This window comes from Carassius auratus, chromosome 46 (assembly GCF_003368295.1).
Source record: "Carassius auratus strain Wakin chromosome 46, ASM336829v1, whole genome shotgun sequence".
Classification (NCBI taxonomy): domain Eukaryota; kingdom Metazoa; phylum Chordata; class Actinopteri; order Cypriniformes; family Cyprinidae; genus Carassius; species Carassius auratus.
The window spans coordinates 1,561,729-1,586,777 of record NC_039288.1 but is presented as its reverse complement, the minus strand read 5'-3'; the positions used below and the strand labels follow the sequence as shown (position 1 = coordinate 1,586,777).

General features: G+C 36.9%; 1 protein-coding gene across 1 annotated transcript in view; it reads right to left on the bottom strand.

The window, feature by feature from the left end:
- LOC113063839 (follistatin-related protein 4-like) overlaps positions 1–25,049 on the bottom strand; it is a 168,721-nt gene that overhangs the window by 23,953 nt on the left and 119,719 nt on the right. The window contains exons 7-9 of the mRNA XM_026234207.1: positions 6,582–6,748; positions 3,195–3,315; positions 1,203–1,364 (exon numbers count right to left, since the gene is read on the bottom strand). Coding sequence (XP_026089992.1) covers positions 1,203–1,364; positions 3,195–3,315; positions 6,582–6,748 — 450 coding nt within the window. The remainder of the gene's footprint in view (positions 1–1,202; positions 1,365–3,194; positions 3,316–6,581; positions 6,749–25,049) is intronic.

Below are 25,049 nucleotides of genomic sequence, written 5' to 3'. Positions count from 1 at the left end.
CCCGATACTTCACTTTTTTGCATTCACGTTTACGGACATTTTTGTGAGACAAATATTTATTTGAAGTTTCCCAGAGATTTTAAGTTAATATTTTAATAATTAACACAACACCTTTGAAGTAATTAGCACATGACAAATCTTTTTCAGTGCTCAAGTGTTTTGTTTTAAAATAACGGTGACACTTTACTTTAAGCCTTAATGTATTAAAACTATACTTTTAACATGCATTATCTATAAAGGCTTAAGTCTTTCCAAAATGATTTATTCAGTTTTACATTTTAACGATTCATTTAATTATTAGCTTGAACCCCAGGTGGGAAGCCTGGATTGTGGCTGTTTACCTTGCATTGTCTATGGGTATAAATCATGAGTCAGTTTTGTGCCATCACCAGTGCGCTTATACGTCTATCCATCTTTCCATACAGCAGAAAACAAAAATCAGTCAACACAAAATGACACACTGTGTCTCCGCGCTGAGCTAAGCCTGTTATTTGTCATCCCACGAAAGTGAATTTTTCAGACTTTGTGATTAAATCATCTAGTATCTTGATGCTGTAAATATTTCTGTGGACAAACACAGAAATAGGAGTGCATGAAAACCGAGGGAAAAGAAAGCCAGAAAGACATGCCAGAGAAACACAAATGCTCCAAACTTTCACCACTTAACCATCTGTTACATTAAACCTCCAGAGAACAAATAAATAAGCAGAGCTTCTGAAAAACGATTGAGCTGAAACAAATAAATGAGATAAATGAGACCTTGACGGTCTTGTCTTTTCATACAGAACTTAAGCAGCACAAACATCTGATCCAAATAACAGCCTATTACGGGGTGTAATGGACTGCACTCAACCAATAAAGTGCTTTCTAATAAAGGGCTACTCTATAAACAATACAACACCGCGCCAGAATCGAGAGGTCCCTCCAAACGAGCCCATTTTTCCTGGGTCCGCTATCGTCGTTTCATGGACTGCTTTTATTATTATCATCATCATCCTTACAAGGAGCAACAAATTCAGTCCCACTGCACCAAAGGCATCCAGCAATGACTGAAACAATGACTGCTGCGTCAAAGGGTCATACGGAGGAAATTTTTCATGTGTTTCATTACATGATCTGCCCATTACACATCTGTCGGTTTATCTATCCATGTGACTGTCTGCCTTTATCTGCTTCCCGAGAGCAAGGGCTGGGGATCATACCGAGAAGTGAAATCTGCTTGGATCCGTGCGGCTGCAGGTCCAGGCCGTTCTTCAGCCAGGTGAGTTTAGGGTTTGGAATACCATCTGCATGGCAGCGCAGGCTGGCAGCGACGCCGGGTTCCTGGGCTTGAGTCTCTGGATACACCAGGATTACTGGAGGCACTGGAAGGACAAAGAGACAGAAGCAGACTGTGAACAACAGAGAAAGTGATTCAAGGCCAAAACAATTGCTTTGTTTTGGATTCCCCTCTTTGTGTCAGTCAGAAACGGTCATGAAGTGAGGAGATTTGCGTCCCGTATCGAGCTTTCCTCACGTGGATGTATGCATCTTTAATTAGACAAAACAAGCTCTCCAACAATCATGCTTATTGTCTCCGTTAATTGAAAATCCTTCCAGTATTTTTTTACAATACAAGCAAGTGAAACTGGATTGTTATCTTTGTTTCAATACAGTGTTTATCTCCTTTATCTCCTATAGTATGATGCGATGAAAAACGATGCCTTGAAATTTAAGGGTTGAATGATCAACAATTTCTCTTGCAACAATTTCAAAAGGATTGAAAGCAATCAAATGGCTCTTTTGTTCAGTAGCAGTTATTATACTTTATATCAGGGGTTAGTGTTTTCAGTACCAAGCCAGTACTTTTTTAAAAACATAATAATTACAGCTTTTCCACAGTACTGGGTCGTTCTGGTACCTGCTGACAGGCGGCTGCTTTCAAATGCTCTTGTATGTGTGTGAAATTTGTTGTGTCATTATTTTTGACTTCCTCTTTTTTTATAGTCCTCACTACAACATGAAATCTATCCACTTGGGAGTGCATCTGTGAGTTTTCGGAGGAAAAACAAAACAATCTTAATAATAATCATGTATATAATGTCCAGTTTCTTGCACAGAATGATTGTTTTGCTTCATAAGACCTCAATATATCGGTATTACATTTCTGTTGCCTGATAAGCTTTTTTGACTCTCAACATGACGGTAGCTGCAGACTCGCATTTTATGAACCGTTAAGAAATCGTTACTGTTCTACTGAAGAAAGAAGTCACCTACATCATGGATGGCCTGAGGATGAGTAAATTTAAAGCACATGTTTAATTTTGGGTGAACTATCCTTTTAGTACAACACAAATGATATCACTTCCACGCTTGCTTTCATTATTACTGGTGGTGGGGAAAGTTACTTTTAAAAGTAATGCATTACAATTTTGTGTTACTCCCTAAAAAAGTAACAAATCATGTTAGATACTTTTTATGGAAAATAATGTGTAATGTTAATTTTGCGTTACTTTTTCTGATCTGGGCTAGGCTTGCATTTTTTTTAGTTCTCTTCTGTAAAAAAAAATTAAACAAATGTTATCTTTATCTAAAGTAATTTTTGCTGATTAGTACGACTGAACTGGATCATTGAAGATCAGAAGCAAAGACATTGGTTAATAAAACTGGATTAAAAACAACGGATATTTGTGTTATTTTACATATTCAATTAATTACTGCAGGTCATGACTTGTAACTTGTGTTACTTGTAATGCATACACTGCTTATTACTAAACCGTATTTTCCGGACTATAAGTCGCACTTTTTTTATAGTTTGGCTGGTCCTGCGACTTATAGTCAGGTGCGACTTATTTATCAAAATTAATTTGACATGAACCAAGAGAAATGAACTAAGAGACATGAACCAAGAGAAAACATTTCCGTCTCCAGCCTCCAGAGGGCGCTCTATGCTGCTAAGTTCTCCTGTAGTCTACACTGAAGACATAGAGCGCCCTCTCGTGGCTGGAGACGGTAATGTTTTCTCTTGGTTCTTGGTCTAAATAAATGCGACTTATAGTCCAGTGCGACTTATATATGTTTTTTCATTACGTATTTGTCATGACGTATTTTTGGACTGATGCGACTTATACTCAGGTGCGACTTATAGTCCGAAAAATATGGTAATTAAATTGTGTAACGTGGTCAAGGCATATATGAAAGATTCTACTACTAACCATTCACCTGGAGCACGTGGGTCTGGGACAGCTCCTCATAGCCGTCCGCGTGACAGCTGTAGTTCCCCATGTGAATCGTAGTCACCTTAGTAATGTAGAGCGAGCCGTCATCACCAAAGTCCTAATTGAACGTGAAGAAAGACACAGAGAATAAAACAGCAGGAAGTCACAGGATGAATAGCCGATGCATCAGTGGTGTCCCATGAGCGCGGGCACACAGGTTTGTTCCTCACTGTCGTGCTCTCTCGGGCTGATAAATGGTAAGGGTTAAAAATATAGCCAGCATTAGCGTGATTAATGAAGCTGGTTGTGGTTTTGTGAGGATGCATCCCCTCATCTGGGGCCGACTCAAGGGGGATTAAAACATTAAACTGTTTTGTAGTTATATGAGTTTGCAGAGGGTAAATGATTTAAGGACACGGAAGCTCGCTCTTAAACCCTAACACACCTGCAGCTTTATAGGGCGCATGCCGAAAAGGGCTCGACTGCCGTACTGGGAACAAAACAGCGATTTGTTTGTTTAGGAGGTCGTCACTAATCCAGCGAGATGGATGATCGGCTCTCGTAAAAACACGACTTTGCCTCCGAGTGCTGAAGTTTTAGGATGAAGAGGGCAGAAGTGACTCTCTTCCAAGGACATGATGAAACCTAACAACAAAAACGAATTACTCTTTTTTATTAAATAAAGATTATGTGACTGATAGTACCTCATCTCTGCTATAAGGCTGATGTTATGCCGCATAAAATAGTGGTTTCATCACTGGAGCTGTATTGGCTGCCACTTTCAGATGAAATCTAATTATGAGTTTGTCATTTAATTTTTGAAATCTATTGTAAGATAATGTCTTGTGATGAGGTTTTACCAAAAGAACAGCACAATGACTATACAGTTGCAAAGCCACTAATTCAAAAGAGTGGAAAACACAAAGACACAAGGGAAATTAAGCTGCCATTGGTTTTGGAAATGGCAACATTTCCTCTCTGAAATTAATCAGAGATAACAGTTTGTTGCACAACTCTGCCAATTCATCTCTTAAGGAGAGAAAGACATAAAATAAAGGAGCCGTCTGACACTGTTTAAACTAATGGCATGTTTTTGTTGTAATGCACTGAAACGCTGTATAAATGGTATATGAATATGATTATCTTCTGAACCCTTCACTGCACCACGGCCTGTACATTAATATTATTGAAAGAGTATAGTGTTAGTAAAACACATGAAGTGCAAGTAAATAAGGAAAGGAATGATACGAGCCTTAATGAAATATCGTGGAGTTAAGATGTGAATGATCAAAAATTGCCATATTCATAAACCATGACATTTACACGATACTGCACAAAACCTGTTAACAGCAAGTCGTGTCTGCTACTCGAAACCAGTGTTTTGTCTGGTACCCAAAACTGTATTAACAGTCTTCTATCAGCCAAGAAGTTGACTGAGAAAACCAGAGAAGAGCAGAAGCAGGAGACGAAGTGTTGATAAAAATGAGCATGCTATATTGACGACAAGTGCGACAGAAACTGACAAATACTGAATGCACCCAGCACTAAACCACGCCATATGCCTCCGTTTTAAAGATCAGTCAACAGTGAGAAATCGTGTAGAGTAAACTTATCTTTTCCCCTGGGGTGCTATAAATGATCTGTCTGAGGAATCAGAGCCAATCAATGCAAAAGACGTGTTCCTCACAATCAGAGCTTAATTACAAACGCTGATGCTTCGGTTTTCTGGCTCAAGACACATTTGTGTATTTATTTAGTTTCTCATTTTGTCTGCACTGCGTCAGTCTTCTGATTCTTTCTTTGGCTGCTTCTGAAGCTGAGATTGTCATTCAGCACTCTTGACTGGTTCTCATTGACCCACATGCCGTTGTTGACTGGGTCAGTGTTGCAACACTTCATTAACATGCAATTAGAGTATTGTAATGAGCGAGCGCGTAAACACAACCCCATGCTGTCAGGAGCGCAGGTGAGCTAAACACAAGCATGACACACCTCATTAAGCACCCACCCACTCCCACCCTCAGCTTTTCTGCTTCTCAAAATCTACACGCGATTTGAAGTCCTTTGAAATCAGCACGGCTCCTGGCCCAACTCCTGAGACCGCGTATGAAGTGCAGGAACACAAATATGTTTAGTAATTGGAAATAGAAAGCACGTGCCTCAGAATACTAAGCATTTGTGTCCTGATAATGAACATTAACATTTGTAATTTGTGTTGGCATGAGCTTCTATTCTAGATCATACTGATGAATTGGTAAAAAACCAATGCAACAGGACCCTGACTGAGCTTTGTGTTCTGGATGATTACCAGATATTCAGCAGCTGCCCAATTAACAGGAGGAAGCAATCATTTCACATCAGAAAAGAAGCTCTGCAGGGTTCCTCACCTTGAGCTTTCCCTTATAAACCAGAATACTGTGAAAGCCTCGATATTCAATAAGATTTACGTATTTGAATTGCATATAATATTTCCATTCATTTGGATTACACAGTTTTAACAAAGTAATAAACGTTAGCATATTTTTCAATCATGCATAAATTAAACAAGTCTGATTTCTGCACTCAAAAAATCAAGGCAGCAAGATGAACTGTCATTATGTGTGCAGCTCAGTTTGGTGATGCTAGTGACGTTAGCATTGAAGTTATGCTTTTTTATACGGTACTCACACTTTAAAATGATTATTATGTTTCTGGTGTTTAAAAATCTCTTCCATGACAATATGTTGATGACTATGATATGATAGAGAGAGAGAGAGAGAGAGAGAGAGAGAGAGAGAAAGTTGAAAAAATTAAGATTTTTGCATCTGCAGTATTATTTATTTAAAATAAATATTAAATTTGCATTGTGAAAACAAGTACATTATTCATTGGCTCAGATTTGTCAAAAAGCAACATTTAAGGAGTCAAAATGTTTAAAATGTGAGTTTTAATCCTGTCCAATTTAGATTGATGATACATATACGATCCTAGTTAATGTGTTTTTAAAACATTTCACGCCTGCTTCTTAACTGCTTTTTTTTATATGTTACATCCATGTATGTTTGACAAACATAACTTTTATTAGTTTATATTTAAACTGTGTAATCCAAATGGACTGAAATTTTATAAGCAATTAAAATACATGAATCTTTTGTCAGACAACCAAAACATGTTATTCATGATATCTATGTATTTAAGCCATAAGAATACTGGTCTGTATTTCATACAGTGGAATCTGGTTGATTCTCTAGCAGTGAGTAATCATGACGTCTTCAAAACACTCTTAAATTACACACAGTGCTACTGGGGCAAGTCGTCACAAAGGTTCAAAAACGTGTCAGCGAACTGCATCTTCATTCTCAGACATAATGCTGTTGTTCAACAGGGTGATATCGAAGTACTCACATTTATATCCTCTAGATCTAGGAAGTTGAGGATGATGCCGTTCCTCTTCCAGATGATGGGCGGTCTCAGGGTGCCCTGAATGGCACAGGACAGCACAGCGCTCAGGCCGACGGTCACTGTTGTGATGCTCAGACGCTTGTCTTCGGCTAGACTGAGCTGAATGACCTCTGCAAGACAAAAACAACATTATTGCAATTTTGTTACCCATGCATATGCTTCTGCTGCTTCTTTGCCAGTTTATTGATCCAGATATCCTGTACTCTTTTAGAAGATGCATAATAGCGCCCCCTACTGTATAACACTGAAATCACGGAAATAAAAAAAAATCTAAATTCCAGTGAAAGGGTTATCAAATCGAAAGAAGCAGAAATCTTGATCACCGTTAAAATGTGAATTATCCCTATTTGATTTCACCCTATTTTCAATCATTGTCGCTGTTAGTTTCCTGTTTATTAAAATTATCTGCTTTGACTGTCTTATATGAAACACTTTAGAAATAAAAGTAAGCTGACTTGACTTGATAAAACATTTGATCATTTGATGAACAGTCCGTCTGAGGAGAGCAAAAAGAACGGCCCAGACATGGCAAATGTCTCCGACTGACCTCGGGTCAATAACAGTCTGGCTTTCAGAACAGTCACTTCACAGCTAGCTTGAAAATAACAGTGTTGGTGACTTGAACACTCGTGTCCTTTTGCATTCTGCTACAGTTGGTGTCTCTGGCACAGACATGTTGTTTGCATGATTTCCTGACGGGTACAGGAGGGTTTAATTCTTTCAAATGAAAAGAGGTAATTTAGGTGATGTTTAGAGAGATCACTGCGGAGCTGAACACATTGATTTGTCCTGGTTAGAGGTAATGAGTTCCTGCACCTGCCTGTCAAATTGCAGCCATTAGTTTAAAATGTATGCAGGTTCAGGACTGACTGCCAAATGCAGTAATTTTATATCATATTTGACGTAAAATCTAATAAACCTTGTTGTCTGACTGAGAGTTTATGCTTTTTAGCAAATAAAAGGTCTATATAATTTTACAAACATCCGACTTCAGTGCGTGCTTCATGTGTGGTTTTGCTATGAAATCTTTACTGATTAATATAAAGTGAAAATAAAAATAGCTTTGAAGATGAACACTAATTGGACTGAAGCAGATTCGTTTTACTTGATTTGTGAGGTACTTTATTTTTTTTTAGAAATATGATCATTATTTATTAGTTCATCTTTCAGTCAGCATTGCATTACATTATAAGTTTTGGTAACAAAACTGTGTTAAATATCATCTTTCTAAGACATATTATTGGAGATATAGATTGACAACTATTATTTATATAACTGAATGAAGGTATCTGTTATAGTGTTATAAAGATCTCATCGATTTACTTATTTTCTGATCACATAAATAGCAGCATCTCCACCAATTAGCATATATCTTGAAAAGCTTTCTCTCTGATCATGAGAGAGAACACTTCAAAAGAGACAGCATAACTAATTGCAGCAGCTCATTATTACATCCCCAGGTGATGATATTTCTTTTGTCAAATATAACTTTAACCAAACCAGTGTGTACGTAGCCTTAGAACAGCACATCAGAGGAGGAAGTTTCACAAAAGCGTAGACAACTTCTCCTCACAGGAGTATAAAAGTGAATGCATCCACGAACCGACTCAGCCCTCAAACCCTAAACCCAAAAACAGCTTCATATTTTACAGCAAATATAAAACCTAGCATCTCCCTTTCAGGATTCAGCAGATGCCTCGTCGCTCGGCTTCTCATTTTTAGCCTCCAGCAATGAAAACACTTTCCTTTTTCCTGGCACCGTGTTGATTTTCCCCAGCAGAAGAGGTCGGGTTGAGATTGTTTACCACCCAGATACACACACACACACACACACAGTCTCTGAGGCAGAGATGTAGACAGACGGATGACATATCCATTGCCCATGGTGGCCCTCCTGCTGGATAGGGTTGACATGACATTATCTCTGTAATGACTCTTTGTGTTCCCCTCTCGTCCAAAAATAGCCCTTTCTCACAAGTAATTGACTGGCCCAGGATTTGCAAACTATTGATCCATCAAAGCTAGGTGTTATTGCCGGCACCATCCAAAGGCGAGAGCGCTTATTTCCCACCTAAATGAAAGCATCCTGCAGGGTTTTTTAAGACAAACACAAAGCACTAAAAATGCCTCCTCAATCGGAGAAGAAAGTGCATCAACAGCCATAGCGTCTTTATATATGACATTATAACAGATGAATGTCTTTGAGCAACTCTCCACTATGGCTCAGCTTCTGAACTGATAATGCTAATGTTCTGTTTACAGCCGTGTGTTTGCGGTCTTAATTGGACGGGATTAGTTTTATATGGAGAGATGGGGTATATGTGCATATTCTTGATATTTGCCTTTTACTCTTTTTTTTTTTTTGTGGCCAACAACCGCCGGCATTTTCACAAAAGTTTTTTGTTTTGAGAATATCTGAACATGCAATATGTCAAAAACAAAGAACAGAGCATCTGCTTTTAAACAAAATCAGTTTTATGCATTTGAATCAATACTTAAATGTGGGAAAGTTTCATGAAAAAAAAGTTGTAAATTAATTAATGATCCTGAAAAAAATTAACTAACTTAAGGAAGATATGTAAGGAACATGCTTAGAACAGCTGATTTAAAAACCTCCATGTGTTTCATGACTGAAATGGGAGGAGGGAGAGGATTGAGTTTTGCATGCACAGACCTGAAGCGGTTTTAGTGAGTGTGTTAGGTTATTATCTGTCTTCAGAGTTTTTAAACCAGTTCTCATGTGACACACAGTGGCTGTCAGATCTCTCACATGGCATGTGGATTTATTAAAGGTGTCTCAGTGTGCATTGTGCCTAAAATACGATTAAACACCTCCATAAAGCACAACACTGCTGGCTGCAAACACTCTTAAGAGTGCAAACAGCATAACTGCAGGCTGCTAACACATGCAGAACAGAACAACTTCTTTCACACCAAACTGCTCTTATTTCTTTATATAGCTAGGTGAGTAGATCAAAATATGCGTTCATGCCCCTGAGGAAATGAACATGCTGAGGTATCTGAAGCACACACACTTTCCATTTGATACAACAGAAAGTAATAACTTTTAAACATCTCACTACTTGACTTGATTTATTTGATTGTGATTGGTCAGTTGTAGCACTGGGCGGTTAAATATTTTTGCACAATGGCACTACATTTTGACATTATTTATTTATTTTTGCTGCATGGGATTAGACTACATGAATGATACAAAAATCTGACTGTATGTCTTGCCGTACTTAACAAGACTGTTACTGTTTTATTTTTTTATATGTTCATGGTAAATATATTGGAAACACAGGAGCTCTGAGTGGTAGACGTGCCATAATGATTATCAGCAAGAGATCCTCGTGAGGATGTGGTTATTGTCTCAGCTGAAGAAAGGCTCTGAGGTGGTGGCAGGAGAATATCACACTTGTGATTAGATTGGCTTTTATAATGCACGGGTGTGCATGAGGCCACAGGTTCACCATGGCTCTGCCGTGCTCTGCATTTAAGAAATGTTGACATTGGTTCCACCGTCCTGCCCTGATGGGTCAACCTCCATTACAGAGCCAATTAATTTTCATCCCATGAAATATATATATATTAGTGCTGGGCAATTATCAAATGTTTAAATCACGATTAATCACAATGTTATGCACAAAATCCACTAATGAATTAGGAAGTAGTGTATTGTGCAATTTTTTCTTCTTCTGATATGTGCAGCATGATTGCGTATATATATTGTGAGTGGGACGTGTGTCACCGTATCCTAAACGACTCAAAATAATTAATCACAAAACGATTACAAAGTTAACAAAACGATGCATTGCACGTTGCTGAGCGAGAGTGCTTCTCTGCTGTCTTCACGTGCTTTTGAACTTGTAATCACAAGCAAGTTCAGAGCCAGGGAGCAATGGGCTTCCATAATAATAATAATAATAAACTTATTTAATAATTAAAACCCTAACACACACACACACACACACACACACGTATATGAATAAATGTCTTGAGCTGGATCCCTTCAAATGCTTTACTACTTTTCATTCTTGTTTCTTAATCTTCTCTCTCTTCTCAGTAATATAAAGCATTGATATGAGTGCAGCAGGTGAAGACTGATAAAGAAATACGATGCTGTTCCTCATCCTGCTACAACATTCAGTTTCAGTATTTCATGCCTCAGAGAAACAGAAAATAGACTAACACAACAGGGATCCAATAGTCAGTGACAAACTGGAAATATCTCTCTATATATTTTTTAAATGTTGTTGTCCTGAAAAAGTCAACTTTACAGAAAATATACAGATTCTGTTATGTTGGCATTTAAAAGGGTTTCTATTTCTGTCTGAGATTTGTAGGGCTACAATTGCACTGAAGAGTAGAGTCTGTGTTTATGTCAAGGACGGGCCAAAAACAATGACATTATGTTGCATGTTACTTTATTTTAAAGTCAGTAGCTGTGTTGTTGTCAATGCAGTGTTGTCTGTTTGCTGGTTACATTAATTCATGCATTACGAAACTGATGTATTTGGTTTAATCATTTCTTTTAATTTAGTTAATTTAGTTAACAAATTATTTGAACAGTTTAATAATTGTCCATAAAGAAATAATGAATAACACTCCCCAGCAAATGCTCTTCTACACTCTTTTGTCTATCTTTGTATCACAACTAATTTATTTGAGTCTTTAGTTTATGTCTTTAGTTGGCTGGTAACCTACTAATAAACAAGTTGCCTCTACAAAGTGGCAGTAAGCTTTAACTCAAAACATGAACTAATCTGTTTACAAAATTAGAGGCAATCAAGTAAACTCCATAAACAATAAAAAAAAAAAAAATTCTGTCAGAGTATACAGTATTCATATACACATTTGAAACATTACAAATATCTTTACTGCACTTTTTGATCAATTCAATACATTCTTGCTGAATGAAAGTATACATTTTGAAAGGTAGTAGCACACACACACACACACACACACACACGCACGCGCACACACACACACACACACACACACACACACAATTAATCATTTTTAGAATCTGTTCTTTTTTTAACAAATGAGCCCAACTAGAGATTTTAAATTATGTGCATTCACAAGCTGACGTTTCACACTTTACATTTCCTGTATGTTTCAGACTGCTATCAAGTTTTTGATTGATTTTTTTAAGATTATAAAGTTAAAAATAAAACACTCCTAAATGGTCTCTTCTTTTCTCCAATTTATGTTTTCACCATTTGGCATCTCCCCTAAAGCACAGTGTAAAAAGCATTAAATGGGTCTAAAATATTCATTTGCGAATCGATCTGATAATAAAAAATCATTAATCACTAAAGATTGGACAGTTTGTGAAAACTTGTTTGTCAAAAAGTGTGTGACTAGGGAAGAACTAGTTCCCTGCTGAATCAAGATTGATTATCTGCTGATCTTCTATCATATACTAACAAAACCGTGAACTTCACACACTGATGACTTCACACAGTAAAAACCAATTCTATCATACACTTCAAGCTTTTTATCGACAATTTAAAACAACATAAAATTCAAAGCTGCCATTGAATGCATTAGAACAAACACTTTGAGATAAAGAATGCTGCTTAGCACTGCATGTCACCTGCTCTCTGTAGACCGCAGCGGGATGGAAAGGGCACACACTGTGATTAATTACCTGCCTGACGGCTGTTTACTCAACCAGGACAGTCTGGAACACTTACCAAATTTTAACCTGTAAATGGAAAAAAAGTGTGCTCAGACTAACGGCATGTTCTCAGCAAACAGCCAGTCTGTAAAATACAGTCAACAAGGGGTACAATTTATTAATAATAATTACAGAGAAAAAAATTATAATGAGAACTGGTCCCCAAACCAAATTGTGACTGAAGCTTCTTTTGAGAAAGTTTCACACAGCTGAAGAGACATCAGTAATGGACAACACTAGACTCTTTTCTTTCTTAACTGTTTTGCGTTTATTCATTTCCTAGCAGATTACTTTTACAGTCATTTTAACCAAAATCTAGTCACACTTTAGTTTGAGGAACAATTCTCACTATTGACTAATTATTGACAATTATGTTTGCCTCAATAAACTCCTAATTTGCTGCTTATTAATAGTTAGTAACAGCCTATATGCTAGTAATATGCATGCTAATAAGCAACTAGTTAATAGTGAGAATTGATCCGCAAACTAAAAAGTTACCCAAAATCTTTACCATAATATAAACAAATTCCAAGCACAGCAAGGGACAAAATCTCATGATATTAATTCTGTTTAATAACAGAAATGCCACTGAAATTAAATCCATAGCTTCTGTTTGTGACAAGGTTGTACTTGAGTGAAAGGAGACTGGATCCTAATTCAGACAAAACATTATAATGGAGAAAAAATCTGCAACATTTTATAATAGTAGTAACAAAGCACTTTGAAATCCTTTGACGTTTGTAGTGGATTCACAGTTTATAAACTCTAGTCTCAGCATTATTAATACATTAATAATAGGTTTTCCACAAAAAGTGAGTTCTTCATTAAATGTCACAGCAGTAAAAGTCTTGTTAATGAGTTATTAGAAGTAAATAGTTCTTGCTTTAGATTATAGGTCATGGAAATACTCAAGGCAATAACCTACTGTTACGATTATGTTCTGTTTCTGCCTCCACATTTCCCTGAGTCCCCATTAGTCTATTAGTTTCCATAGTTTTTGATTAATTAATCAGTTCATCACCTTATTCTGTTTCTCTCTGATTACGTTCCCAGTATTTAAAGCCTGTGTTCTCCAATATTCCTTTCTCTGCTATTAATGTTGACTTGCTTTGTATGCTACGTGAGTGTTTTTCGCCGAAGTGAAGATTAAAGACCATTTTGAGTTTACACCTGTCTCTCCTCGTCTCCTTATTCCACCTCAGTAGCCATTACGGAACAGAATAGCAGACCTCAAAGTAAAATTAGTGCCATTTGTTTTGTTTTTCCCCTCTCCCGGAATGGATATCCCCTCCTGTCCTCCAGTGTCCCCTCTCAGCCTCCCTCTCCTCCTCCTTGTACAAGACCAGTAAGTTCCTCAGCCCCATCTCTGCTGGTGCCTGTCAGTCCTCTATCAGTGCCATCTGGGTACTCTGATTCATCTAGGGACCTACAGTCTGAAGCACCGCCTTGGCATGAGGATTCCCTGTCTCCGCCTCCAACCTCCGAGCCCTGGACTCCACCTCGGGCCTTCGAACCATTTTCTCCACTTTGGCTACTAACTCCCTCGTCTCTACCATGACCTGTCTTATCACCATCCCTCTGGCTTCACCTTGGTCAGTTATCGATCATCTGAGACTCCACTCCTCTGGCTTTGCCTTGTCACTCCATCCCTCTGGCTCTGTCAGACTCCTCCTTCCCTCCAGTTCCACCTCAGCCTTGGTCGCCTGAGCCTTCAGCTCCGCCTTGGCCCTCCGGATCCTTTCTGTCGTCTTGGCTGTCTGTATGTTTGGCTCCATCCTTGCCTCCTCTTCCATCAGCTAAGTCCCCGTCAGTTGGTGGGATTAGCCATATCTCCACCATGGTTCCTCCCGCCGTCGACTTCACTGTGGCCTCTGGAGTTTCATCTGGCTCTTCCTGCTCTTGGCACCCGCTACCCACACACACGGGACAATGGAGGAAATTGAGTGAATGCTGTTTTTGATCCTCGGATGTGGCTGATTCTCACAGCAAGAAGGCAGACGTTGTTTCTGGAGAGGCTGAGGGCAGCAGAACAAAACACTGCTGGCGGGGTTATTCAGGATACTCCGTCTGCCACGTGCAGTGATGATGCAGTGAATAGTGATGATTCTCTCTGACCAACCAGCAGTCTGCCGTGTTTTTTTACGTCACATTAAAAGAAAAAAACTACTTCCAGGTACAACTTTTACACAGTGGAAAACCAAACAAAGGCGAGTCGAGTCGAGCTGGTACTGTGTAATGGAAAAGCACTGTATGTTAACCAAGACACAGAACAGGATATATGTGACTATTTCTCAACATCATTGCTTTGGACAAAACTGACCAGTAATTTGTGAAAAGCGCTATACAAATAAATTTGACATGACTTGAACTGTAGCTCATACTTCCACAGTTTCCAATAACAGGCCAATTACAGTCTAGATATTCCATCATCTTTTCAAGCAAATGAAAGCAGACTCCTGCCAAATTACCATTGATTATTGTATCGTAAACACTCTTGGTCTGACACTAAGCAAAAATTATGTTTACCATTTGTTCACAAACCAGCGCTGAATGACCATGAACTGATTCATTCGTTTCCTACTCTAATAAACCGTTGCTAGCATAATAAAGACTTGTATTACCAACAAAACAAAAAGTAGCATGTTCAATGCTCATTTATAAGCGAATATACAGTATAGTTCATAATGAATTGGTCGCTTATCTCACTGTGTGCTGTATTCCCATTTTATTGTAATACTTGTTTGCCCTGCATCCTGTTTAATTTTCATTTTTAATTCATGCACCACTTTACAAGACATTAAAAAGGAACAATATTGACAATTCCTTTTACCTTATCTGAAGAAGGTCACAATGCAAAGTCATTGAGTGGCTTCCAGACCAAATTATATATATATATATAATAGGACAAAATAATAAAGTAATAAATTCTTGTCGTGTCAGGTGTCATCACTCATGATGGCACAGTAGCAGTCAGGTGACATGTCCAGATGGCAGATGGCTTCCAGTCATGTTTATGATCATACTAGTGTGATTGCTCAGGGATTTTTTTCTGACCTACAGTATTTAGACAAAGCATGTTTGAGGATCTGAATGCATCAGATTGTTCTGGTGAAACAGACACATTCGATCAGAGATGTTCGTTCAACAGCAACCCTCTGTAATCAGAAAATCAGCGAGATGTTTTCCACAATAAATCAGTTTTTGGAAAAAGCAATATCATGAAAAAAGGTCAATCTAACCTTGCTTTAGGAGTTTCCTCTTTGATCAAATATAAGTCCTACAAACCATTTTGTTGCAATATGATAGCAGAAATCCCGTCTTTCGTCCGGCTTAGTGCTGGACTCAGATGTAATGACAAAGCTGGATACACTGAAATAAAGGAGATTGCTTTTTGTTGCTTCTAGCGCAAACATGCTGCATTAATCGATATTGGCCCAGAGTCACTGCATGAAGTGTAAATGAAGATGAACAGCAGACAATTAGCAGAAATTAGCAACATTGAATGCTCATTTCAATATACAGAGTAAGGTTTCATAGTCTAAATGTTTTTTTTTTGAGCCAAAATATGCAATTTGGTGCATATGCTGATATTTCTGATGCTGCTTCAATTCTGATGAATCATCTCAAAAATATATCTAAATTACGGCCTATGCTCTCAATGTCAAATGCAGAAATGTTAATCCATGCATTTATGACCTCAAGGTTAGATTATTGTAATGCTTTATTGGGTGGTTGTTCTGCACGCTTGGTAAACAAACTACAGCTAGTCCAAAATGCAGCAGCAAGAGTTCTTACTAGAACCAGGAAGTATGACCATATTAGCCCGGTCCTGTCCACACTGCACTGGCTCCCTATCAAACATCGTATAGATTTTAAAATATTGCTTATTACTTATAAATCCCTGAATGGTTTTCAAATCAACTGCGGGCGGCAGATCCTTTTCCTATTTGGCGCCTAAACTCTGGAATAACCTACCTAACATTGTTCGGGAGGCAGACACACTCTTGCAGTTTAAATCTGAATTAAAGACCCATCTCTTTAACCTGGCATACACATAACATACTAATATGCTTTTTATAACTAAATCCGTTAAAGGATCTATGCTAATATTTGTCTGTTTCTCTCTTATTCCGAGGTCACCGTAGCCACCAGATCCAGTCTGTATCCAGATCAGAGCCATGAAAAAAATCTGACTTTGCTGCAGCCTGGAATTGAACTATTGGTTTCGTCTGGTCAGAGGAGAACTAGCCCCCCAACTGAGCCTGGTTTCTCCCAAGGTTTTTTTCTCCATTCTGTCACCGATGGAGTTTCAGTTCCTTGCCGCTATCCCCTCTGGCTTGCTTAGTTGGGGTCACCTCATCTACAGCGATATCGTTGACTTGATTGCAAATAAATGCACAGACACTATTTAACTGAACAGAGATGACATCACTGAATTCAATGATGAACTCCACTCTCCATCTCAGATCATGCAGACAAATCATGTTCATGATCAGATAATGTCAGTAAAGTAGAAAAAAGTTGCAACAAATGCTGAGAAAATATTAAATTTATGTTAATGTTTTACTCCATTTGTTATGCTGATTCAAGTTTTTGCTTTTGTAATGAGTGAATTTCTGGGTTGAATAAAAAAAGAACTCATAGAAAGCATAGAAGCATTTTCACTGGTGGTCTCGTGTTATGAGGCATGATCACACATTATATTACTAGAGGCTTGTACTTAACTGTGTGTACTTAACTGTGCTCTTGGTGTATTGCAAAACATTTACAGGTGTCATCAGACTGGGTATAATAGCTGATGCTTTCATGCATCGCATTCGCAAGTGAATGTTTTGGATTTGCTTTGTAACAGTTTCTGCATGGCATAAATTCACATTACATTGACGATTGCATCGTCTTCAACACAAATGTAATTCATCAACAACTAAATGTAACCAGTCTTTACAGCTCTTTGATGTAACCGATCAACAGCTTATATAAACACTCCAAATAAACCCTTTAAAGTTATAAAAAATGCAACAGCACGTTAAATATATCCTATGCAAAATACAATGCAAACAGCTGTGCAAAACTTTGTAAAATATTCATGTGTTGCATGTAATGATAAACTGCGGCATGCATTTAAGAGAACTAAGCACTAAGCGCTGCTGAAACAAAGGATTTCATGACCCTTCAAAGCCCTTTTATGTCTTTAAGCACATGCATTAAAAGATATTACGCATTTTATTTCAGCAAGTTTTAAGGTAATTTTCCATAGAAATATAGTGTCTTTTAACTGTTTTTAACGCTACTTTCTAATCGTTTTTCTTTGTGAACACATGCTAGATGGATGTGTATGACCATAGCGCTCGCATCTTTTGCAGCATCTCACATATTCCTGAGCATTGCATTTCGTGATTTTAGAAAGATGCGTTCTGTGAACAGCCCCTTAAGCTTGTTTAGAATGTGTTGCATCTGCATAACTAATGTAGTGAAGCTAATGTAGTGACGCACCATACCATACAAATACTAAAGTTCAATATTTTTTGATTATTGATGTAGGTAGTCCAGCAATTTGTACTGCATTGTTTATTGTTATGATTCATTGAAAAACGTAATCTCAATTAATTAACGAACAATTTGAATGACAGCAGTGGTTACTGAGGCAGAGTTGCTCAGAATGAGGAGATCTAACATATTGTGTGAATGAATGAAACACTGCATAATATAAAATCATTTACAAGCATGTAAAACATAATAGTGCGCTAGTTACCAAATGAAAAAAATAAAACATTATTTCTCACATCTCACTAGGACCATGAATCAAACAGGCTCACCAAGTTTAATTCCAATTGGACTGTTAACCTTGTCTAACAGCTGCTGATTTGATTGGCCGATGGCGTCCATGTTTTTCAAGATTTTATAATGTCCTCACAGCTAGTGATGGCACCTCGAACAAAGAAATTGCATGCCAATGTCTAAGTCATTGGGTCCAAGAGTTGCCAAGTGCCATTTTTATGTTGTGTCAACAGATTAAACCCGTACACATATGCACAAAGTTTGATGAAACTCGATGTTCAAAGATAATGCAGTGCAATTATGAAGCAATGTGAACGATGATGAAATCTGAAGCTAACTGATTTTATATTGTGAAAATATGATTTGATTCAAAACACAGTCAAATCAATTTTGGCCCTGGACTCAAGAGATTTATGAGCAGTCATGTGGAGGAGGGTAATATGACGGCAATGAAAGTGATGTTGACATCTCAGCGCGCTCATGTCAAAAGCTATCAGAAGGTCTGACAAGCTATTATAGACCCGTTGGCAGTATGTATTCAGATTCACAGCTATAATGGGATAATGAGCAGCCTGGGGTTTTTACCTAATTATATGTCAGCAGGATACATTAGGTGATATTTGCTACCCTCAAGACATATATGAAGATCTTAAGAAGGAAATTGACATATCAACATCAGAATATCATAACTTTTTGTCCATATAAATATCAGCATCTGCAACAAAATGCATGTTTCTGCTCACTTTGGGACTTTAAAATAAAACTGAGGTGTTTTGTCCCCCATATTCTCATTATATCATACTATATGAGCCATGAAATCCTGATGTATCAAATAAAATAATCATCAAAAAAAAGTAAGTCTGAACTCTTTGCACAGTACAGTACTTTATAACAAAAAGTAAAAAGTAAAGTGAGGGCAAGTAAAGATTTGTCATTGGTAATTAGAGCTCATTGTAGGTCTCTCTTGAAATTTTGATACATTATAGCTAAAAATCTGTTTCTCTGGAGAAAATGAATGTGAATTTTCCTGCACTGTCAGTGGCCCAATTAAAGCAACACTTCAAACCCACACTGTAAGTCTGAACACTGCACCATTAATCAGCTGATAATCATTGCTCAAAATGGCTACATTATGGAATAATCAGTCGGGCAAAGTACTTCTCGATTTTCTCTTCACGTGCAATCAAGCTGGACTGATTGCTGGTTTACTTAAGCCGTTTCCATGCAAGGATTCAGTGATCATTTCTGTCTAAAGGCATCTTCAACCTGTGCATGGGTGACATCAGCATCACACACAGCAACAACTGTTAACAATTTTCTCATACTTTAAAACTGATGATGATGATAATATATGATGCACAGATGTTGGTCATAGTAATATCACACTGGCATTACACAGCACATTCCCCATTTAGAGCAATAGATCTCCAAAAAAAAAACACACAAATATAATAATAAATAATTATAATAATTATAAAAATAAATAAATATTAATGATAATAATAATAATAGTAAAAAGGAAGAAAGAATAAAAAAAGTGTTCTGCAATCATTTAGTCAGCCACAAACTTTTATGAAACTTTTATTTTATGATTTATTCTCCAATCCGTAAACTCCTTGTTACACATATGGTAGAACCATCACTTCTACCACAAAACAACAAAAAGATTCCTGATGTGTCTCAATTCCTCAGTAAATCCAATAGCTCATTAAATCTTGATGTTGTAAAAGAAACTATGGACTCTCTCTTTTCTAGCTCTTTAGATATGGCAGCTCCTTTACACTTAAATAAGATTAAGGAAAAAAGTCAGACACTGTGGTATAACGAACACATTCGCGCCTTAAAGAGAGCAGCCTGGAGAATGGAGTGCAGCTGGAAGAAAACAAAACAAGAGGTATTTCATATTGCATGGCAGGAAAGTACTTCTACATATAGAAAAGCTCTAAAAACGTCTAGATCTGCTTACTTTTCAGCTCTTGAAAAGACGAAATCAAACACAACCTCATTTAATTAATACAGTGGCTAAATTAACAAAATATAAAGCATTATCAGGCACATTTACATGCATTTGAAATAGAAAATATTTTTTACCCTAATGCTGTGGCAATATTTCCCATGGTATTGAAAATGGTTTCGATTACTGATATATTTTTTTTTACAGTAGAGTATAGAGGTTAGAAATTTCAGTATCGTGACAACACTAGTTTCTTATCTTACAGATAAAGGAGTGGACTAAGAAGGAATCGTGCTGTTCAGGGAGGACCTGGCTTTACGTCTCAGCCGTAGTATAGTGTAACATCAGGAGGAGATGAACCACTAACTGAAGGCAGATGGTCAACTGCTCTGCCTGTCAGCAGAACGCTCCTCTCCAGCTGCTTGCTATTGAGACTAAAAACCCAATAAATTGAAAAAAAGAGCTGCACCTGTAGAGATATTGTCAGTAAGTGTTTGCTAATGCTTCAGTGGCTCTTATTCACCCAAATAGTAAATGTATACTGACACCTGTTAGCCTGTATGAATGCAGTGTGCTGCTATTGCTTCTTTACACCGACGCCATTGGTTTGTCCTCTATTTTGATTATTTTTTCATCTGTTTGTCTCAAACTGCATAAATATATTTATACATAAATATTACACTGATTTCAAGAAATGTAAAGTAATGTTTATGTTTAAAGTGAATTTGATCATTAATTAATTTATAAATAAATGTATTTGTAAATATTTTAGGATGCCTAACTATTAATGCAATTAATGTCTAATAAAGGTAGCCGTTTAAGTAATTTCATGACCTAATATAAAGTTGGAAGTACTGTATTTACTTCTAACAAATCATTAACAAATCCTTTACTACTACTTTAAATACTGAACATATGAGATAATTAAACAATAATTCAATAACAATAAGTATTACAGATGCAAATCATTTGAAATTTTACAACTAGGAAAAGCAATTGTAAACAAAACCGCTTCATTAGCATTTCAAGAGGCTGAACACTGAAGCCTTTCAGCAGATTACTGCTGCCAGTGTGTGGCTGTGTGTGTGAAGGTGGCAGAACTGGGAAGAGCTGAACAGTCCATCGCCTCAAGCACTTTTTTGAAGTCAGACTACAGCTGAGGCCTGCAGAAGGAATAAATCAATGCAGCCACGGTAATGAATTATTTCCTTCATGTATTCCATGTTGGAGGCTGAGATAAAAGAAGCCCACATGCAGAGCAGCTAACAGTCGGAAGCCTCTCCGCCGTCATCGGAGTGCTGCAGCAGCACTTGTGCGTGTACAAATGCAAAACGTATGAGAAACTGCATTTCCTTCCGCTAAATGCTCTTTTGCGCCGCCAAAGCTCACATGTAAAATATTAAAGAGGAGCACTGGATTCATCAAGAACATGACAGAATTACAAACCGGGCCTCCAGTTTGGTGCTGGCAGATACACTAACTCGGAAAATTAAAAAAAAAAATCGAAAACATAATATTTTTTAAAAAATATGCGAGTTTCCAATGCATAACTCATGGCCATGATGCTAGAGTATTCTGGATGGCTCCCAGGGCAGAGGCTATTGGCTGAGCAATAAACAAAATCATATCAAGATCTTGCTAATATAATAATATTTTAAGGACTAATTCTTACTATTAACAGGTTGCACTTTAGCATGCATATTACTAGCATATTGGGTGTTTATTAATACTTAGAAAGTACATATTTATAACTTATTCTGCATGAGCATATTTTAGATGTTTAATCCAGCCTATGCCTATACTACCAACTACATTACTACTAATAATCAGCAAATTAGGAGTTGATTGATGCAAAAGTCCAATTAAGAATTGGACCTTAAAATAAAGTGTGACCATTATTATTGTCATTTACTTTTTATTATTATTATTCATGTGCCCTTGTAAAAGATCTGCTTTCTCTTTCCGTGCTTTCTTTGATGATGTGAGGACTTCAGAAGCCTGTCACTCACATGAGATCCCAGTAATAGAAAACAACACTGATCTAATGATACCATCAATTCTTGGTGGACAAAATCAAGACCTTTCCTCATTCGAGAATGTTTAACTCAAAATATGTCACAATGAGGAAAAAAAGGCACATGTAAAAGGTTTCTCATTGAAAGCAATGGTTTACATTTTACATTTACATTTATCTGACGCTTTTATCCAACGCGACTTACAATTGCTCATATGTCAGAGGTCACACGCCTCTGGAGCAACTAGGGGTTAAGTGTCTTGCTCAGGGACACATTGCTGTCTCACAGTAGATTCAAACCCGGGTCTCTCACACCAAAGGCATGTGTCTTATCCACTGCGCCAACACCACCCCGTTTACAGGCTGCATTGCAATAAAGACACCAGAGCATGCTTTTGGCATCAGTAGTTACATGCATTTTCTGAGTACAAATGACCATACTTGGGGGTAACACATTATAAGCAATGTGAGCTTTGTAATCAGACTACCCCCCCCAAGTAACTAGTAAAATAATGGATTACTTTTTAACTTACAATGAAATATCTGAGCAACGCAAGTTACTTTGTTTTCCCATTTATTCGCTGACACGACTCCTGTCCCCATGTTGAGAGAAATTGGGAGTGAGATGTGCAAAGGAAGAGGCGCATCCTTCAGCCTGAGGCTTATTATTTCACTTTTGGTGTGAAAGGGCTTATACAGCTGGCAAAAAAAAAAAAAAAATATATATATATATATATATATATATATATATATTATATATATTTATATATTTGTCATTAAAAAGTACATAAGCAAACCAAGTTCAGGTGACAAAAAAAACAAAACAAAAAAAACAATAAAAACAGTGAAGTAACGTACTGCATTATTTTCCATAAAGATTTACTAAGTAACACAATTAGTTACTTTTTAATGTAGTAATATTGTAATGCATTACTTTTTTTTTAAACTTTTATTCTGTATGATCATATTTTTTATCTCTTAATGCACCCCATACATAAAGAAAAAACTAGTTTACTAACTATTAATAAGCAGCAACTTAGGAGTTTATTGAGGAAAAAGTCATAGTTTATATTCAGAATTTTTTATATTCAGAGGTTTGTCCCAATTGACCAGATTTTAAATCCATGCGTTTCAGAACGATAAAAAATAATAATTCCTATTTTAAAATGGGGAGTTGGTTTTGAGTTCTGAAACTAGTAGTGTTTTTTTTTTGTACTGTAGCATAACCTCTCATATTTGTAAATCTCAAGAATATTTTGATTCTTCATTTCATGACCCCTTTAACCTCTGGCTTTTTGTGTGATTTAAGAAGACTTGGAAAAGTTCACTCTGAATTATTTTTCATTTTAACTAATGTAAGCATGCACTAAGAGATGCTGTATAACCTCTTCCTCAAAGTCCGTCTGATCAATTAGTAAAGAAGCAGCACGTCTCTCCTCAACGAGACATATGATTTGAGGAATCATTCATGAATGAATCAAACCCACCAAAGAGGCTGCAAAAATGCATTGATCAAACCTTTTTCCAGCCTCTGAAACCCGTTAAGGTTTGGGAGGATTCCCAGACACACATTTACATCTACTCCTCATCCACACAAATGAGATCTTTACACAGATTGCGGTGGCTCGGACTCTTCTGGATGATTCACACTGTGGCACGCATAACAGGACACATGGCTGATTTTATTCTGCATGACAGCTGGCTCTTCACATTGAGTCACAATGGATGCAGGACAGGACATGACAACATCGTAATGACAGCGGCGGCTTGTGTCCATCAGTTATAGGGAGAAAAGGGCATTAAAACTTAAACCTGTTTCAAGACACGCGGTAATTAATTACATGCGTGACTGGCATCCTTAGTTGCCACGAAAACCATCCAGGTGCAATTAGTCACAAAAGCTGAACTGGGTAAACAACAACTTCAAAGAACAAGAACTTCACGGCTTGCCAGATTGAATACACATGCACTTTTCTCTACGAATATTTCCTAAAGCAACAAAAAACTTGCGTGCCTCAAACCCAGTGTGTGTTTCATGCATCTGGACTGTAATCACTACATTTATTCACAAACAAAAACAGCTTACAGTCCCTGGTGCAAAAGAAGTCTGCTTAATTGTATTTAAAGTGTACCTGTAGTAATTTTTTTTATATATATATATATAAATTGTGCAATAATAAATTAATGAAATTAAAAGCCACTTAAGTGACTTAAAGAAAGACACTTTCATGAATATTTTTTTCTCTAAATTTGTCATGGTAAAATACACTTAGTTTGATGTGTTTAACTAACATATTAAAGCACATGTAAACTTTTTTATTATAGTAGCTATAATCTGAACTCTAGTGTGTTGTTTTATATTACATTTAAAGTTATGATATTTTAAATGTGGTAATTTGCAATTTATATATAATAATATATCTTAAATACATGACGTACAAGTTTTATTCAAATTTATCAATATCATGAAATTATATTTTAGTTTAGTATAAATGCTTGTCAGTACTTTCAGCAGTACACTTGAACCATATTTCAAAGACAATAGAAGTAATCATAGAATTACATACATACATATAATTAAGTGTATTTTCCATTATTATTATTTTTTAAAGTATATTATGCTAAAGTTACGCAATAAAGTGTACTTTTTTCACAAGGGTTATCTAGACAGTATTTTGAGGCTTCATAGATGTACTCTTAATGAAAAGGTAAGCAAAAACATGATGCATTCTTCTAATACACCTCATTTAACCAGCATCACTTACAAAAAAGAATTCCCAAAATGCTCCATGAAACAACATTTTCATCCAAACCTAAAAATGAGTCACGATAAAATGTTAGCTATGTATGCTCATGTTAACAAAAATGCATTATTAGATGCAATATTTGCACTTAGCATATATTAAAGGCCATTAATAGAGAACTTCATCAGCTAACTAAGCAACATGCTAACATCAGACTCCACTGGAATCACAAAAA